This window comes from Abrus precatorius, unplaced genomic scaffold (assembly GCF_003935025.1).
Source record: "Abrus precatorius isolate BTA unplaced genomic scaffold, Abrus_2018 Scaffold4, whole genome shotgun sequence".
NCBI classification, from domain to species: domain Eukaryota; kingdom Viridiplantae; phylum Streptophyta; class Magnoliopsida; order Fabales; family Fabaceae; genus Abrus; species Abrus precatorius.
This window is the reverse complement of record NW_020874384.1, coordinates 4,740,957-4,759,797: the sequence shown is the minus strand read 5'-3', so window position 1 is coordinate 4,759,797 and position 18,841 is coordinate 4,740,957. Positions and strand designations below refer to the sequence as shown.

The window sequence follows — 18,841 nt, the reverse complement described above, 5'->3', positions numbered from 1 at the left end:
ATAAGACAAAATTGGAGAATTTAAAAAAGATTATGTAACCTTAAATAACAACTTTTTTTTTTGGTATGGAATCAAGCAAAATAAATGAAAGATTGAAAGAAATATATCGAAAACACACTTTTGTATGTTGCAATTTTTTTGTAGTATTTTATTTTCTCTCTCTCTTTTTTTTTAATGAGCATTACGTTAACAGTGTGTGATGAACAATACCTTTCAATCCAATTTTAATCAAAGCTCTGATACCAATTGATGACAACCACAAACCGTGTTGTCGAATTAAACGATCTTGAATTAGATTTCACACAATAAAAATAAAATTATTAAGGCACAAATAGGAATTGAAATAAGACGAAAATTAATAAAAAGTAAAAATAGAATAATTCGACAAGATTGATAAGTTAAGGAACGATCGTCACAAGAGTCTTGACCTCTTGATAAGATCAAAGAAAATTGGCTCACTCAAGAACCTAGAGTCACAGGGAAGATAGATTAATTTATTTTTCAGGTAACTAAGACAATCAGCACCAGACTCAGTGAAGGAATAACGAACTGTTATAGAACTTAGCTTGTATTTTGAAATTATGATGTAATTGAAAGTCCTGTAGCAGTCTTTGATACAAATTTGTAATCCTTTATTGTTTTGAACTGTCTTATAAAACTTTAAGATGAGATCTTTTTATTTAAATGAAATTTTTATTACTCTCATTTTGAGAAATTATTACTTGGAAATTAAATTAAGGTATTACACTGATGGGTTGATAGATTCTAATATCACACGAGTACTTGACAATGATATTTTTTAAAAAAAATTTGAAGGATAAATGAGGGAAAAATATTACATTGGTAAACTTATACCCAAGGCTATTTTCAGCAACACCTAATAAGGAGGCGTGGATATTTGATAATGGACAATTTAAGATGGGTCAATGGATGTGGGAAATTCCTTAGAGAAGGCAATTTTTATGGGAGGAAAATTTACAACAACAGTTGTTAGAGACTATGAAGGGTAAGAGACCGAGAGAAAATGTGAATGACATGCTAATGTGGAAGTGTGATGATAATAAGAAATATAGTGTGCAATTCAGTTATCACTACATTCATCATTTTTTCATTGCAAGTAGTGGTTTAGAGTTGTGTCTAGTACATGTCTTACGGAAAATTTGGAAGGTCAGTGCATCGAAAAAGGTAGTGGTATTCGTTTGGCGTTCACTGCTTAATGCAGTTCTGGTGCAAAGAAATTTGACTAAAGGTGAATTAATGATTCTCTGGGAAGCTTATGGGTTGTGTGATAACGAAGATGAAAACATACTGCATCTCTTTTTGCATTGCAATATCTCCATGATACTGTGGTACATAGTGTTTAAATGGTTTGATATTAACTTATGCTTACCTAAAAATTTACACGAGGCGTTATTAAGCATGTGTAGAAAAAAGAAATGGAAGAGAGTTGTAATTGTATGATTTACAGTAGTATGGACAATTTGACTTCAATAGACTAATATTCTCTTCAACAACTGTGTGTTAAATGCTAGTGAAATATTTGATTATATTAAGTACCATTCTTGGAAGTAGCTTGCAGTTAGGCTATTAAGAAGATCGATTGTGTATGTAAATTGGATTGATGATTCCTTGGAATATATTATTAATTTCTTCTAGAATTATAACTAGTTAGAGTACCCCTTTTACTCTAAACTTATTTTTGATAAAATATTGATACTTAAAAATAAATAAAATCAACTCATATAATTATTACTCTTTCTAAGATTTATAAATGTACACATACTACTACTAATTGTTGTGTGTAAAAAATTTTCAGTCAAAAGTGTTAAAAAAATTCTTTAAATAAAAAGCCAATTTTAAATTTAAATAATCTAAATATTTATTTATCAAATTATAATAACATACGAAAGGCTTAATTAAATGTCTAGTTATTTAAAAATGTTTTTTTTTTTAATTTAGCTCTTCCTTTTTAACCTTTTTCCAATTTAATCTCTTAAAAGTCGTTCTTTATTTATATATATTTTTTATTAATATATAAGTCGTATGAATTAATTGGGACATCTAACGAATAAGATAGACTATTAACATTATATCTTTCGTAATTTTTTAATAAAAATTAAAGTTTTAAGGATTTTTAAATTAAATTTTGAATATATAAAGAAAATGAAGATATAAAAAATATCACGTAAATAGATGACAAAAAAAAATCAATGAATCATCAATGAAAAAATTATATGAAAATAAAAATACCAAATAAAAATACGATAGTTTGAGATTAAAAATTTAAATGAAATTTAAAATAACTAGTGCAACATAGGAGATAAGAAAAATTGTACATTTCACACTTCAAGGAAGGAGAGACTTATGAAATAATAAAAAATTGAACAATAGAGGTTATATAAACCAAAAGAAGAAATATCCAAACTTAAATTGGTTGAGGTGACAATTTCCTATTGGCTAGGAAGTGTCGAACTAACTGCAGAGCTTGCTTGGGAGCAAAAGTTGGAACTTGATGACCAGCACCTCTAATCGTCACATAAGTAAGCCCATCGTAAACAATGCTCCATCCTCCCACCTGTGATACAATTTCAGCTAATATTATATTTTGATTCATGAAATTATGTTCGATTTTTTCAATAAAATATTTTTTGGTCAAATTATATTTTGTCATAAAATATCTAAATAATAAAATACTAATTTCACTTCTATTTTATTCACAGTCAGATACCCAAAACTAAAATTCTGAAGATGTTGAAAATTAGTTTAGTTGGGTAAATTTATAGAAAAATTTTTATAAGTAAAATAAACTAATTTTTTTTCATAAGTTAAAAACAACTTATTAAATACAATAGCTTTCCAAAATTTAGAGAAATACAAGTTATTTTATTTATTTATTACATTAATTTTATAAGAATTTTTATAAAAATATACTTAAATTGGGCATTATATTTTAAAACAATACCCAACTGCTAAAATAAAGACTCAAACACAACATGGTTTACCTGCCGGCTGGTGTACCAGGGAGTCCAATCTTGAACAACACCGAGACCCAGTTTTCTAAGTGTGTATCTTGTTGCAGTCACAGGAATTCTTCCATCGGTATCTCCACTATATAAATAAAGTAAATTAGCAAATGAAGAATTAAACAGATTAAGATAGAACTGAAATAAGCAGAGAAATACAAAATAGAGACTTGGCATATAATCAACCACTACTTAAATTTGTTTTAGTTTTTATCTAGTTTTCAAAAGGGACTAACAAATATGTTGCAATTTACCTGTAAACCCATATGCGAATTCCACCAGCAATAAGCTTCTTGATGACAGGAAGCATGGAATGTGGTGCGTCATTCCAAAATGTGATATTATTGCTAGGGACAATTGGCCAAAAGTAAAAAAAAAAACATTAATACACACTTTTGTTTTCATGATATTTTCCAATATTGTGTAATGGTAACCAAAAACTGAAGCTAATCGATCACATAAATAAATGTCATGATTAAAAAAAAGATAAGGTGGAGCAAAACCTGCAGTGAGTCCATGGATAGGGAATTTTGGTGACATTGGCATGCAGTGCCTTTTGAACTTCGGGTCTATTTAGGTACACTTCAGTATAATCTGATGCACAAGGATCATATCCAGCTGGTCTTTTATGCCACGCGTCCTGTTAAAACCAAAAATGCCAACTTGCTCTATAAAATGTTGCAAATCATAATTGTGTTTCAGTTCACTGATTCACCAAGCAAGTAATGGAAATCTCACAATTTTGGAAAATGTTTGAGGGGCTGTGCCTCTGATGATAGGGGCTTCCTTTCTAGTGCTGCTATTGTTGCTGAAACACCTTGGAGTGTACAAGCTATACATGTCAATAAGCTTATACACATCGAAGTACTTATTGAGTTCCACATTGCAGTCATTGGTTTGATTGGGAAGGCTGAAATTGCATGTGGTTGTGATGTTATGGTATAACCCATCAGATATCACAGCATGATCCCACGCATAATCTATCATACCCTTTTGATCTGTTTCATCATCCATCAGTGCATTTCCAATCTGCACAAGCAATGCCATCGGTTTCATGTTGTTTCTTTCGGACATTTATTATTGACTGATTTGTTTAGAAATTAAGTGATTATTCATTTAAGTTTTTTTAAACTATAGCTTTTACCATAAACTTAATACTGAAAACAGTTTATTTTGATAAGTTATGAGAATCATTGCTTGACGAGAGCCATAAATTATTCATAAATTTTTTCAAATAAATCATCCTACTCACAAAAAATACAAGTGTCTTTTAAAAAATATTGACTTTTAAAAGGTACACGTTTATTTTTTAACTTTTTTTTTTCTTTAAAAGTCGTGTTATTTTTAAGGAGGAGGCTTTATATACTGAAATAGTAAGAAAATTTAGCATTTTGATGAGAGACAGATTTACCATGAAACCTTTGAAGTTAATGTAGTCTTTCTTGGCAGGATTGTGATTATTATCGAAAATGAGCTCAGAAAGTTGGGGAACATAATGCCCTGAAATGTAAAAACAAACCAAATTTATTTGAAATGAATAAAGACCCAAATATATGGTGTTTCAGGACATAAATACCTGCATAGCTTTCCCCGGAAATGTAGAACTCATGTGATCTGAATTGTGGAAATCTCCTAAACCACTTGATGAGAAAGGTGTGTGAATCCTTAGCTGGTCATGGAAAATCAGTACTCATCAATAAATCACATTTAGTAAAAGTAAGAAAAAATAGTACAAATCCTTAGGTGAAATAGCAGCATTACCTGTAATTGTATCACCAAGCTCACTGATATCACTGCTGGTGTTGGTGTAGGAGAATCCCACCCCAACAGGGGATTCCAAAAACAAGAGATTGGCAGCTGTAGAAATCACACTGATTATAAGGATTATTGCATTTTTAAGCATAGTTTTTTCTTTAAAAATAATAAATACACACATTAATGTTTAGAGTACAACAATATTACTTGAAAAAAAACTACATCCATGTTGATAATTGATAAATTATATCAAATCAAGCAACAGTGTCATTGCTTCATAATTACACAAAATAGGTTTAATTTCTATAATAATTTTGTATGAGTAAACGAAAAATCAACATTGGAAGTGGATTAACACATTTATGGCTATTGATCTAAATTCACCAACCTTTATTCCAAGAATAAGGGTTCAACTTTAGCTTTGGTTGGCTGCTGCTCTGGGGAAAGAATGGTCCTAGCTCCTCTGCTTCTCCATATCCAATTGAGGAACAACCAGGGCCTGAAACATTCATGCATTTTCTTCATATCATTTGCAGTAATGTATCTTTATGTCAAGTTATCAATTCATATCATTAAGTGCATGGTATTTCTCTAAATTTACTACTTAATATTATATTAGAAAACATGCATCGGAATACATCTACTGTCATATGACACTTTACTAAGATAACTAATGATAATTTGGACTAGTGTTAACGTCCTGTGTTTTTTACTTTTGATGAAATCATATGTTGGTTGGTCTTTTTTAAGAACATTCACCATTTTCAAATTATATCATATATTCTTAATTAGTTAAAGTCAATGATGTCATTCAAAGGGACAAATTTCTTCTAATATTTATTTTGTTATTCATAAAACTCAAATGTCGATGGTTCTCGCTTTTGATGTATTGCGTGATGATGTTGATCTTGTTTCGTATTTTTTTTCATATATCTTTTTTTCTTTCAGACCAAAACAAAAACATAAGCCTTGGCTCATAGTTTTCCACTAAAAAACTCAAAGTGGAGGATAGAAAAAATAAATAAGAAAGTTATATAATATATCCCCACTCTCTATGATGTTAATTTTTTGCCAAGGACGATGTATATAGGATATAAGTTACATATAGTAATGGATTGAAAAACCAATTCAAATTTAAACTAATTAATTACGATTAATTTAAAAGATTCAGAAGTTTAAAGTTACATTCTAACTTCCACGATATTATTATTCTAAAAAGAAAGTGAGTCCTATCTATTGAAAAAGCAAAAGGCAAAGAAGCCATAGTAATGATTTGTTGTTCCAAAATCAAATGAATCCATTGATTCCATCATGGGTTTTTTTGTTGGTAAGGATTCCATCATGGAGTTGCTCAAGAGTTTAACTTTCAAAGATATAAATCATTGCGGGGTTTAACAACCTTCAAGAAGATGTTGAAGTTACACCAACATGTATATTATATTCTGTGATTCATTTAATAATTATTAATATCAAAATTATAGAAGAACTAATAAAAAAAATTGAAAATGTGCTTTCAACAAGATAATGTCAGGTTAACATTTTTTTTCTAACTTCTAGTATATTAAGAAACTTACTGATAAAATTAATATTGAATTTTCATTTATATAATTAATAACCAAATCCCGCTCTTATTTTTCATTTTTATATATATATTTTTCATTATCAAAACATTTGATATATATATATATACACACACACACTCCTAGCAAATACTTAATTTTGTGAATTGCATAACAAAAGTAAATGAGACAGATGGATTTTTTTTTAAGTGAATACATGTATCTTTATATATTAGTAAACCTGACACATGCATGGATTTTTCATTTTAATTTTTTCTTTCTTTATTTTATTTATTTCATTTATATATTTATTGTTTTTAGTATTTTTAATCGTTTAATTTATTTCTTCTTATTAAGTATTTTATATTTTTAATGATTAAACTGATATCAAACAAATTTTTAGATACTAATAAGTAATTTAAAATTTTTTAATTTATTTTAATATTTGTATTAAATATATGCTTAATATAAATAAACTATTTAATATTATAAATAATAATAATAATAATATTAAATATTTTATAAATTCGTACACGAATACAAAATTCAGTTTACTTTTATAGAAGCATAGATAGAAAACATAATTTTGAGTGCTATATAACATGTCATGATAATCAACTAATATTTTTTTTAGGTAAATATTAACAATTTTCATAAATTAGAAATAAAATAAATTGCTATAAAACAGTAGAAGAATAAGCAGAATTCAATGATCAAAGTTACATATTTGTTTATTTAGCCCATGCTTGCTAATTTTGTTTTACTATCCTTTTTTTTTTTGGATGCTACCACCTAAAGTTTTCTTGCCTTTGTGTTCCTATCAGCAGCTAGAAAAAAAAAAGTGGGTTTCACTTTGGTTCAAAGCAATATTCATTACTTCTATCGAATTTCATTATGGCTGTTCCTGCTGCAAGTTGAAGCCACTGACCGTAGACTTTTGGTCAAATTTCCAATAACCGCATGCTTGCTTGACCATATTCAATTATTCTTACATTTTCTTTTATCCAAAGTTATATTTATTTTCGTTTGTTGACCTAAAGCAACTGAATATAGTCACTGCAAACTTCATCTTCAATCTTTTCGCTTCTTTTTCTGTTTGTATTTTATTGTTTGCATTTTCTATTTTATTTCTATTGCTAGGCCCAACTAATGAATTTGGAAAGGATTACGTAACTCGTAAATTAAATATATAATTAAACAACTTTATATGTCATCCTGCCAGACTATGCAAGAAACAACTCATTAATTAGTTATAAAAAATATTAATATAATTGCTAATTATATGGGACGTGACAAAGTTGGTTTGCTTACTTCTATATTAGTTGTTTATAGTAAAGTTCTTTTCCTCACGCAATAATGCTAAATATTAATTATTAGCGTAAGGAAAATTAAATAGAAAATTTTCAAATAAACCAAGGTTTACAAACTTTAAAACCGATATAGGAGCTGATTAATTAATTTGTGGGCTCTGGCTTGTAACTTCAATACGATAAGTTTGGACAATTTCATATCAAACTTGGCTGGGTAAAGACTAAAAGAGACAGCTCTTATGCACGAGGGTAACATTATGATATTTGGCATAACTTGTTTCATAAGGGGTATATATTAATTATAATGCTATATATATGTGCATAGCATGGGTGCCTCTAATTTTTTATTTTCTTCTCCTAATTATACTGTTGAAGCCATACAAGTTTGCATTTAATTTGGATGATATTATTTAGGAATCAGATCAATGAGTGCTGAATTGCGCGATGGAATGACCTGGGGATCGTTCGTAGTTATAAGTTTACTCCATTATGGATTATGATATTTAATTCGTTAATTGATGTTAGGTTTTATTCTAAATCATTTGCGTTTACATCTTATGAATCTGATGAGTTTGCACGTGTTCTATCGTAAGTTGGTTTTGCTGAAACTCCTTAAGATTATGTAGAAAGGAATGTTTTTAATTTTATAGTGGAATTAATCTTTTTTTTCTTTTTCTTTTCTCAAAAAAAAATTATTTTCAACTAAGTTATGCCATACAATTCTTAGATAAGTCTTATAAGATAAAAAAAAAATATAAAATTAATAAAAATTTTCTCATAAATTAAAATAACTTATACTTCTTTATTTTTTGAAAAGTACTCTCGTCTAATTATTTCTTTAAAATTTGATGAAATGAATTTTTAAATTTCTTAGAGAAATTTTATTTGTTTTTATATTAATTTTTTTCTTATAAAAATTCTCTAGAAATAGGCATTGTTGAATTATACAAAGGTAATAATGCAGTAACAATTAAATCTTTTCTTACTAATATGATAATATAGAAGAATAAACCAAGTTATCACAATCATTAGTTCATAAATTGGTAGGAGACTCATGAGTGACTATTATTTATTCAACCATGTGTTAATCAGGCTAAGAATAGGATAGAAAGAACTTATAGCAGTTGAATGAGATAAATATAAGGGTGAATTAATATTAATTAATTAAATAAAAAGCGCTGTGCATATATATGAGGAGTTGGTAAAATACCTCCATTGAGCCAAAGGAGAACAGGTTTTCGTTCTGGTTTTTTAGTGGACTCGAAGAACCAATAGAACAGTGCTCTTCCATGAGTTTCATTGACTGTGATATAACCAGCATATTGATTAAACCTCACCGCAGGTTGTCCGGGTAATCTATGCACTCTGTCGGCTTCTTGCTGTGATAGTACCTCCTCACTAAGGTAATTACTTTCTGAAAGCTTTGACACTCCTAAAGCTTCTTTGGTCAAAGAGATAAGAAGCACAACATGTAAAAGAAGATTCAAAACAACTGAACACAAACCCATCTCTATTCCCTTTTTCTCTCACTCTCTCTCACATCCACACTAGGCGTGGCCTTCGGTTTAAATAATGGAAGAGACTTGAAAAAACAGGCAAGAGTCAGGTGTAGCGTAGCTACTGTTGCTTTACCTCTAAAACAAAATTTTTCTTATATATTCCCCAAAGCCATGCGAATGTCATGCCCCATTTTGGATGCATGATTTGATATTGTACGATTATGGCGTAGAATTATTTGTGTTATTTAATATATTGATATCTTTCCTTACTTTATAATAGTTATATATATCATTTAAGATATTCACATATTTTCTTATTTTATGATTTATATATAATTGTATTGATTAATACATTGATGCCTTCTTATTTTATACTTAATAAGGTATGTAATTTATTGAAATTTTTACTCTAATTAAATTTATCCAGATTTCGTATTTAATCACTTGTATACGAGAGACAATTTTTTTTTTTTATAATTGATAATCAGTAGTTTTTATTTAAAATTTGAATTAAAAAAGCACTTGAAATTTATTACATTAATATGAAAAGTACCGATGGATTATGAGTGATATTCACTATAAAAAGTATTCCGCTTAATTTTTAATGAGTGGAGATAACATCATAATAATATATACTCTTAAAATTAAATTATATATATATATATATATTTTAAATTATGTGTATCATATTAAATGGAATAGAAATGTTAAAAATGAAAAATATCTCTCTTCAAATATTTAATATAATGATATTTATTAAACTTAAATTTAACATCATATATTAAGTTAAAATAAATTTTACATGAGTAATATTTTAGAATGAATTTAGTTTAAATTGTGTTTACTAAAAAGAGAAGGTGAAAGATGGACTTTTTCAAAGCTCCATCTAGCTTTGAGGTTGAGTGGAACTTTTGTATGTGATAATTACATTTGTTCGATCCAAGGGATTCAAGGGGCATGATTCGCGGACTGGTCAATTGCTTTGGGTTGAAATCTTTGAAAGTTATGGTAACATATAATCCATACACTTTCTATACATCACGTATACGACCTACACATAATTGCCTTCCCAACCATCACATTCATAAATAACAGAAAGTGAGACCGCAAAAATGTCCACACAAAATAAAATTAATAGATTCAATATTGTATTCGGATTTTAAGCCGGCCACATAAATTTTAGCAAAATTACATTAACTAGAAAGCCGGCCTAAAACGCCAACGTCAAATAAGAGAGGGAAAATGATTAATTAACGTTAAAATATCATATCAACAACGATAAATGTTCCAAATTCTAATTCTTTTTTTGACGTGATTCAAATTTTGACTCTCTAAAACATGTGTGTGATTGAAAAGACAAGGTGAAAAGCGGACAGTATCTAAAAACAAATATATTTAAGATGTTACTAAACGCATCGCAATTGATGTAATGTCTATGTATTAAATAGGAATATGTTAGATTCACCTCGTTTCACTAACCTAATTTGGTAAAATTTAAATTTATTAAAATTGTTTTCTTTTAAATAGGGTCAATGTATTGTATTCTACAAATTAAATAAATTTGGATTATACTTTGAATTATCTCAATTCACATTTATATTATATATTTTTTAAATAATTATATATGAATAATAATAATAATTCTTTGTTTAATTGATAATATTGTATATACTATAAATTATATTTATATGGACATTAATTATTTTCTATAAATTTATTATAAAATATACCTTTCTTAATTCTACAAATTAATATCATACATAATGTTAAAATTTTCATATTCTGTTAATGAACTTAATTGACCCAAATTTTTCTCAAACATTTTATCTAATCTTTATTAAGTCAAATTTAAGTGAAAACAAAATGGCTTTATCCAAATTTTAATCCAATAAATACTAAAAGTCTTCCTAACTTGTCTCATAAGCACGCCAAGTTCAGAAATGATATGAACATTTGTACGATTCATTAAACACAATGTGTTTGATATGCTTGGTTTAATTTGTTTATTTTTTATTTTTCCCTAGATGATGTTCCTCTGTTTTTTCACTCATATGACCAATACACGTAAGAAATATTTTAAACCACATTAATTAAAAAATGTTTTATACTTTTTAAAACAACTTTCAAAATTGTTGTCACAATATGACATTATTTAAAAAAACCTCAATGTTAAAATTTATACATATTATATTATAAAATAATTTTTCTTCAAATATTTAATTATATACGTATACCGTAGATATACACGTGTGCCACATTAGTATCCATACCAAGTCTTTCATGTGCATTAATTTTTATGTTCAATATAACAATATTATATTTTACATAAATAAATTTTCTGAAAAAAATTCCAAAAGTTTTTACTCGCTGAAAGGAAAATTATTATAACGAGAAAACGAGTCCCGACGTTATGGGCTTTAAGGTGACAGGCCCATTTTAAGAAACAGATTTAAAAAAAAAAAACGATTTCTTATGCATTTTCCCGCCATTTCCCGCGAAAGCAAATGAGTAAAATCCGAATCCAAATAACAATGGTGGATGGAGCAAAGTGAGAGGGAATCGTTGTGAGAAATAGATATGGAGGGAAAAGGAACAGCAACAGGGTGTTACAAGTGTGGCAGACCCGGTCACTGGTCCCGTGATTGCCCTTTCTCTGCCCCCAATTCAAACCCTAATAGTAACAGCGCCACCAATCCCAAGCCTTCTTCCGCCAGATCTGCCTCCGACAAGCCCAAGAAGCTCCCCCGAACCAGGCCCAAACTCACTCCCGATCTTCTTCTTTCCGACGACGGCCTCGGTTACGTCCTTCGCTATTTTCCTCGCGAGTTCAAATACCGTGGTCCTGGCCACGAGGTACTACCTAATACTATCTTTCTGATTAGGTTAATTGGAATTATTTTCTTTTAATTTAATATGCAGTGCCTGTAATTTTCGCTGACATCACTGTTCGGGCTTTTAATTTTATTAATAATATTTTCTCTTTACGTTAAGCATGATTAACGTGACTTGGTGGGTTTGTTTTAGTAGATAGTTGGGTTGAATTGTTTTGTATTTGTTATTTGTGTGCTGATGGTGGTGCTTTCTGTTAGGTTCGTGATTTGGGTAATCTGCTTCAGTTGTACTCCGAATGGCACTCTCGCTTGCTCCCTTACTACTCTTTCCATCAATTTATTCACAAAGTGGAGAAAGTTGCTGCCACCAGGCGTGTAAAGGTACTGCTTCTCTTCAATGTAACTTCATTTCTGCAAAGCTCGAGTGGAGTGTATGTGTTTTTTTATTATGTATTTGTTAGTTAGCCTATAGATATTGAGATTCATCAATATAAAATAAGGTAGAAGAAAGAGAGATAGATGTGGGGTCATACGGTCAGGTGTCTGTGACACAAGTTTAAGAATACGCATGCACACCCTCCTTCTAGAAAATGATTTTCATCGCTTGGATGTTAGATTGTACATAATTATCACGTTGGTATTAGTACATCCCAAATTTCAGAAAATTAAGCAACTATTCATTTGATATAGCAACTTACGCGAGATCTGTGTATTGACTAGAATCCAAGAGGGATCAATGAGCCTAACATTAAAAATGTCATTGTTAGCATGATTGAGGAGATTAGCCGCCAAATTTCAAGCATTATTTGTACATATGTTTGCAAGAATGAATGATACATGCATACTTTCAGTTTTCACATCCTATACAAAAATTGCTTCTTGCTGTCTGTGTTAACATTTTGTCCCCCACACTTTGACCAGACTTGCCTTAGAGAATTGAGAGAAAGAGTTGCAAGTGGTGGAGATCCAACAAAACTGCGTGAACCACCACCAGTTATGGATGACACTCCAGCTGATGAACAAGGTATCTACTTTGCACTCACCATCGAAGTCATGAAATACATTAATCTCGTTGGTATTAGACTATTAGCTACTGTTTTCTTGGATCTGATATTGTAATTACAGAAAATTAATTAGTTTGGTTTTATTTATTGACATTCTTATCTGTCTTTACTAAATCCTTACCTTGGTGTTTGCTGTATTTGGAGAAGATGGGGGAGCAAGTCATCAAGAGAGAGACATGTTTGCAGAATCTGAAAATGTTGACATTCAAGACGACATTCTTAATGATATATATGAAAAAGCTACTGAAGTAAGTTTAATTTACTTTAGACAAAGTATTATCATGTAATGTGTTTTGTGTATTTCTGAAAAAATTATCAAAATTTATCTAGATCAAATCAGGGAGGAAAGATGTAATATTATCTTTCAAGGATTCATACTCTTTCACAAATTTGTGGGACAATTGCGAGTAATCCTAATTATTCAGAAAATGATTAGGCCAAGTTCAGTTGTTTTCCTTGTGCAGTGGTATGCAGGAGTTAAAAACAGAGAAAATAAACAAAGTCATGTAAGAATGCAAGAGTAACGGATTCAAATCCTCTCCATTTCCTTATCCAACCATCCAATGTATTATAATACCAATTTTGTTTTAAAATTATTATTGCTTTCAAAATTTTTGATGGCTATGATTGTGTCCATTTTCAATAGGAAATGGAGAGGATCCATTTCCAAGAGTAACATTGCCCATCATATGCAACTTCATGCTCTTGTATGCTTTCATCAGACACAGACTACTTGAACATGTGATTTATATATTCATCTTATTTTTCCTTCTCAGGTCTGTGGTTTATTTATATTTATGCCTTTGTTATGAAGATGAAAAAGTTTGTATATTTTGTAAATCGATAGTTTCAAGTAGCCAGCAATTCGAAACTTTTTAAACCAAATTGCCATACAAAAATTGTAAACGAGGGTCAAAGTCTTAACGACCAGATTACTCTCCCCTTTTATTACAGGAACCTTCTCAGTCCACACATAATGAGGTTGGCGCTATTATGGCTTCCAATAGTAGAGCAATTGAAAAGACATCAAAGGAAGTCCCAAATAATGGAGCCAGTCAGTCCGGCAGAGCTGAGATAACAGACGAGCAGAGAGCTCGTATGGAAGCAAATAGGTTGAAGGCACTAGAAAGGCGTGCTGCTCGAGCTGCCTTATCACAGGCCCCCTAAATAGTTTCTTTTTTATGGTCTGGTGAATATGAATGTTATACGAGTTGTTTGTGATCATGAAGATTGATTTGTCAAAACAGCTAATGGATTCGTGTTCGTTTATGAGCTTCATGTTTAAGTTTTAAGCGGGTTTATTCAGTCGCTTGTTTGGGGCACTTTATCCAAAGTGGATGATAATTATAGTGGCAATCAGGCAATCACTTGAAAAACAAGTTGAGAATTTACTTACGTTTAGGTTGTAGAAATTGATAAACAATGGTTGCAACTTGCAAGAACAAAAATCGACTGTTCCACTTCTAGTGTAAAAACCTGGTGAAGACTTGTAATGTCACACGCATGAATTCGCGGTAAGTAGTTGTAGTAGTAAATTACTTTATGAGATGGATTCACTGCGTTAATGCACAAATATTGGCTGCGGAAAATGTGTAATTGGTGTTCAATACAAAATTAGACCTAATAAAATACAGCTTATGGTCCGATTGCGTTAACCTTGCCGAAGCGAACAGTCGCATTGCAAAATGCTTAGCGTGACAGCAAAATTTAATATCGTACGAGAATTTAATCTGAAAATTGAACACACTACAGCATAAAATATATTTAATAAATGAATACATAATCAACTTAAATACTATAACTAAATAATCTATTCATTTAATATATATAGTCAATAAATTTTCGTTTAATTTATATATATGTAATTAATTAATAATTAAAAATGGAATATTATAAACTTCAATGCCCAAAAATGCATATTATAATTTTTAGCAGTTTACTAATTTTATTATTATTATTATTATTATTATTATTATTATTACTATTAAATTTCATAATTTAATAAAATATTATAAAAATAACTACACTGTAGCATTAATGTAATATTTTAAAATATATTTAATAAATATAATATATAATTCACTTAAATAATATAATTATATATATATATATATATATTCATTTAATGTAATGTATTTAAATGTATGACTTTTCATGTTTATTAAAATTATTAAATAATTTACTATAATAACTTTCAATTTGTATAAGATTTTTTTAGAAATATTGATTTTTTTTTAAAAAATTAACGTGTTTGTTTAAAATTTGAAAAATACATATAATACAAGTGAAACAAATTCAAGTATGTTACAATGGCCATGTTATCCTCCTATTTTTCGGTAAATATTTTTCATTGATTAAAATTTTGTTTTGGTCTCTTAGATAGTTAGCATCAAATATTTTAGTTTTTAAAATATTAAAAATGTTATGTTAGTCTCTGACTTTCATTTTTGTTAAGTATTTTAGTCTCTAAATTCAAACACCATTAACAAATAATAACAAAATACTGACATATTAAGTAACATATGTGACAACTAAAATGATATATACGACGTCACTTCATAATATGGATTGGTAAATATGACCAAACACTACATAGCTGTAACTTTCCTCTTTTTTCTCATGAAAAATCCTTTTTTTTTTTTTTAAATCTTAAGATCCAATTTGCAAATCGTAACTCTATTGGCTCTAGAAAATTTAAGATTGAAATTTATTGTACTTGTAAGAAGGAGAATCACAGAGGATTTTATATTATTCTTTTTTGTAACTTTTGAGTCTTTTTTCTGTTAGAAACTTGACTAACAAAATCTTGTTTGTTTTATACGCTACTGAGAATGAAGACATGCTATCTATGTTAGGTTAGTTTTGTTTGATTATATTAATATTATTTCATTTCTCTTTCATTAGTGTTAATGTAAGTTTAAGAATTTTTTTTTTTGGTTGTTTTATGAGAAGAAAGCGGTGATATCAACGCAAGTGATCTCCCAATGTCAATTATGATTTTTTGATTTGTAAAAAGAAAAAGATGGTTTGAATGGAGGTGGTCTTCTTTTTGCATGGTTTTACCCTCTTCTCTCACGTGTCTGCATTACTTCCATAATTTATTCGTTTGTGTACTCTAAAGAGTACATGTGGGATAAAGTTAAAGTTTGGCAAAATATTTTCTAGTTAGATCCTGCCAAAGAGTTTAGGAAATGTTTAAAACCATTAAAATACGATACTGATGTGTTGGATATGGTGATTGTTGCTAAGAGTTGGTAAGAGGAATAGAGATGAAATGCATGTATATTATGAGCATGAAATTGGTGAACTACAACTACTTGATGATGATGAAATTAGACTAATTAAAGGGAAAGAAGTTGAAGACATAATAGCTAAACAAGGCATTGAACTTGAAGATATAACAACAGAAAAATAAATAAAAGTTGAAGACACAATGATAGGAAGAGTAGAAGTTGAAGTTGAGAAGGAACAAAAAAATAAAATAAAAAAGAGAAATGGAGAATGCAAGGGTGAGTTTGGTAAATCAAATGGGGAACAAACAAAAAGAAGCAAGGGAAAAAGGAAAGGAAAAGATAAGTGTGTTTTTGCTAAATCAAAAGAGAAATAGAACAAAATAGCATGGGAAAAGAAAAAGGAAACGAAAACGGGCAACAAAAGGTGAAGGTAAATACAAGAAAAAATGACCATAATTGTTGAAGATGATTTAGATGACGAATGTTTTAAAAATTTTATGGAAGATGTATAAGACATGAGTCATAGGGATAATTATCACAGGGAGAGAAAAACACTCATAAAATTTATAAAAGTCTGAAGAATTAATAACTCTAATAAATTTAGATGATGAATACAACAACAAAAAAGTTTTTCCTAGTTTGATGAAGCTGCTAAATTTGAAATGTGAACTTAGAGCTAGGAATAAAATTTGGAAGTTTAGAATCCTTCAAACAAGGTGTTAAAGATTATACAATTCAGATAGAAAGAGAAATTAAGTGGATAAAAATGACAAAGTGAGAGTAAAAGTCAAGTATAAGAATCATAACTCCAAATGAAAAATATATTGTGTAAAAAGTAATGTGATACGTAACTTTCAGGTTAAAACTTTTCACTATGAACACACTCATGACAAAGATTTTAAGAATAAAAAAATAACACAAATTGAGTTGTTGGAAAGCTTGTTATAAAATTAAGAAAGTATTTTTAATATTTTAATTTAAAAATACATGAAAGTGAAATATGGTGTGTAGTTAAGAGAAAGTAAAATTTATATGTTAGTAATTAAAGAAAAAGAGACTGTGGAGAGAAACAAGAAAAAATAACTTAAAAAATTGTGAAAAATTTATGAAGTATAATTTAGGTTTAACTATAAAAATGAATATTTGTTTTAATTGAAAAATTATCAAGAGTTTCAAAAATTATCTATATGCCTTATCGAGTACAAAATAACTTAGGTTGGGTGTAGAATTTTGATGGTACACTTATATAGAGATACTAATAATCATCTATGAAAAATAAGCCTATGAAACTGTAGATGTTGAAAATATAGAGATAGGTTAGCATCTACCCACTGTTGTTAGCCGTTCTGTGTTCTAAAGAATTGACACCTTTTTGGAGTGTCTCATTGCTGGAGCTCTTGCTCTAATTTGACTTCTTTTATCAAACAAATCCGTGCATTTTTGTCCTTTTTCGTGTGAACTTGGGCATCATATGCTGATACAGAGTGTATGCTTAAATTCCTTTGTTGGGTTGGACCATTTCATTTAATTAAGTATTGGGCTGAGTGTGCAAAACAGCTATAAACCCAAGGCTGAAGGGACCATTTGATAGCAAGGGGCAGATTAATCTACTGTACGCCAAATCTCATTTCACCTTTTGCATTTGTTATGCTGTGTGATTAGTACAGAAAATGAAAAAGCGCATAAGGTTCAAGCGTACTAACAGCCGTATAATGTTAAACATGAAAAATAGGAAATATAATATAAGTAAAAGGTGTTCTATATATACCCTTTAAACATGTCACCCAAAATGAAATTGGGCTAGTGAAGCCACAATTTATTGAAGGGATAACCATAATTACAAAATGTAAAAAAGTTCAACTTAGGCAATTAAATATAATCAATTAAGGGATTCATCACTGACCTTGTTTATTTTTATTTGAGCAGTATATATAATTAACTAGTCTAGAAGTAAGAAGATGGGCGGTTTGAGAAGAGAGGAAATGGCTGAATAGAGAAATGGATTGTTCTGGTGCAAAGACTGGAATTTGGTGGCCTGCACCTCTAATGGTGGGAAATGTGAGGCCGTTCTCGTACACCTCTGTCCACCCTGCCACTTGACACTTGTCCATGCTTTCTTTATTTTTAAACTCATTTTGTTTATGCTATATCTTGTTGACGTAACTGGAACTCTACCATCTGTGTCCCCACTGCATGTGAAATTCATCAGCTTAGAATGATCATGACTCAAATACAGTAATGACAACACCATTCAAAACCAAAAATCTTAATGAGTTTATTACTCCCAATGATATCTAAGGCTTCATAGAACATGCCAACTATAGTTACAAGTAACTTCAAGTTTTAGGGGATAAAATCAGCAAAGAAAAAGTCTTTACCAATAAACAAAAGGAGGAAGAAGAAGCATCTTTTTCTTAAACTCCTTTAGAAAAATTTCTATTCAAATCTTTTAAGATTAATGCCAGATCAAAGTAAAAAAAATTTAGAGCTTAGGCAAAAAGAAAACCAAGATCTTTAGAGGAATTAGGTGATCTTAGTGAGTTATTAAGCAAAATTACTAGTATGCT

The 18,841-nt window shown here is 29.4% G+C and overlaps 2 protein-coding genes across 3 annotated transcripts; one reads left to right on the top strand and one right to left on the bottom strand.

The window, feature by feature from the left end:
* Positions 1-2,425: 2,425 nt before the first annotated feature.
* Positions 2,426-9,295, bottom strand: LOC113864893 (serine carboxypeptidase-like 34). Its single transcript, XM_027499105.1, has 10 exons — positions 8,858-9,295; positions 5,167-5,277; positions 4,785-4,880; positions 4,600-4,692; positions 4,435-4,523; positions 3,762-4,052; positions 3,527-3,663; positions 3,278-3,370; positions 3,003-3,108; positions 2,426-2,575 (listed from the first exon to the last, which is right to left on the bottom strand). The coding sequence occupies exons 1-10, from the start codon at positions 9,153-9,155 to the stop codon at positions 2,426-2,428; spliced, it is 1,464 nt and encodes a 487-aa protein (XP_027354906.1). The 5' UTR covers positions 9,156-9,295.
* A 2,356-nt stretch (positions 9,296-11,651) lies between these two features.
* On the top strand, positions 11,652-14,506 carry LOC113865777 (TIMELESS-interacting protein). 2 transcript variants are annotated; one of them, XM_027500521.1, is made up of 5 exons: positions 11,652-11,999; positions 12,236-12,358; positions 12,899-13,001; positions 13,189-13,289; positions 13,996-14,506. In XM_027500521.1, exons 1-5 carry the CDS (start codon positions 11,724-11,726, stop codon positions 14,206-14,208), a joined length of 816 nt encoding a protein of 271 aa, XP_027356322.1. In that variant the 5' UTR covers positions 11,652-11,723; the 3' UTR covers positions 14,209-14,506. The 2 variants fall into 2 exon arrangements, with proteins under 2 accessions (XP_027356322.1, XP_027356321.1); XM_027500520.1 differs by having other exon boundaries at positions 13,186-13,289; positions 13,996-14,496.
* Positions 14,507-18,841: the final 4,335 nt, after the last annotated feature.

What these genes read in the sequence shown, in the direction of transcription:
- LOC113864893 (XM_027499105.1), bottom strand. Translation starts at nt 9,155, where the DNA reads ATGGGTTTGTGTTCAGTTGTTTTGAATCTTCTTTTACATGTTGTGCTT. An exon ending in TCTCCTTTGGCTCAATGGAG is followed by an intron (nt 5,278 to 8,857) that starts GTATTTTACCAA and finishes TGAATGTTTCAG; the next exon opens with GCCCTGGTTGTTCCTCAATT. An exon ending in TTCCGGGGAAAGCTATGCAG is followed by an intron (nt 4,524 to 4,599) that starts GTATTTATGTCC and finishes TTTACATTTCAG; the next exon opens with GGCATTATGTTCCCCAACTT.
- LOC113865777 (XM_027500520.1), top strand. Translation starts at nt 11,724, where the DNA reads ATGGAGGGAAAAGGAACAGCAACAGGGTGTTACAAGTGTGGCAGACCC. An exon ending in ACCGTGGTCCTGGCCACGAG is followed by an intron (nt 12,000 to 12,235) that starts GTACTACCTAAT and finishes GCTTTCTGTTAG; the next exon opens with GTTCGTGATTTGGGTAATCT. An exon ending in CTGCCACCAGGCGTGTAAAG is followed by an intron (nt 12,359 to 12,898) that starts GTACTGCTTCTC and finishes CACTTTGACCAG; the next exon opens with ACTTGCCTTAGAGAATTGAG.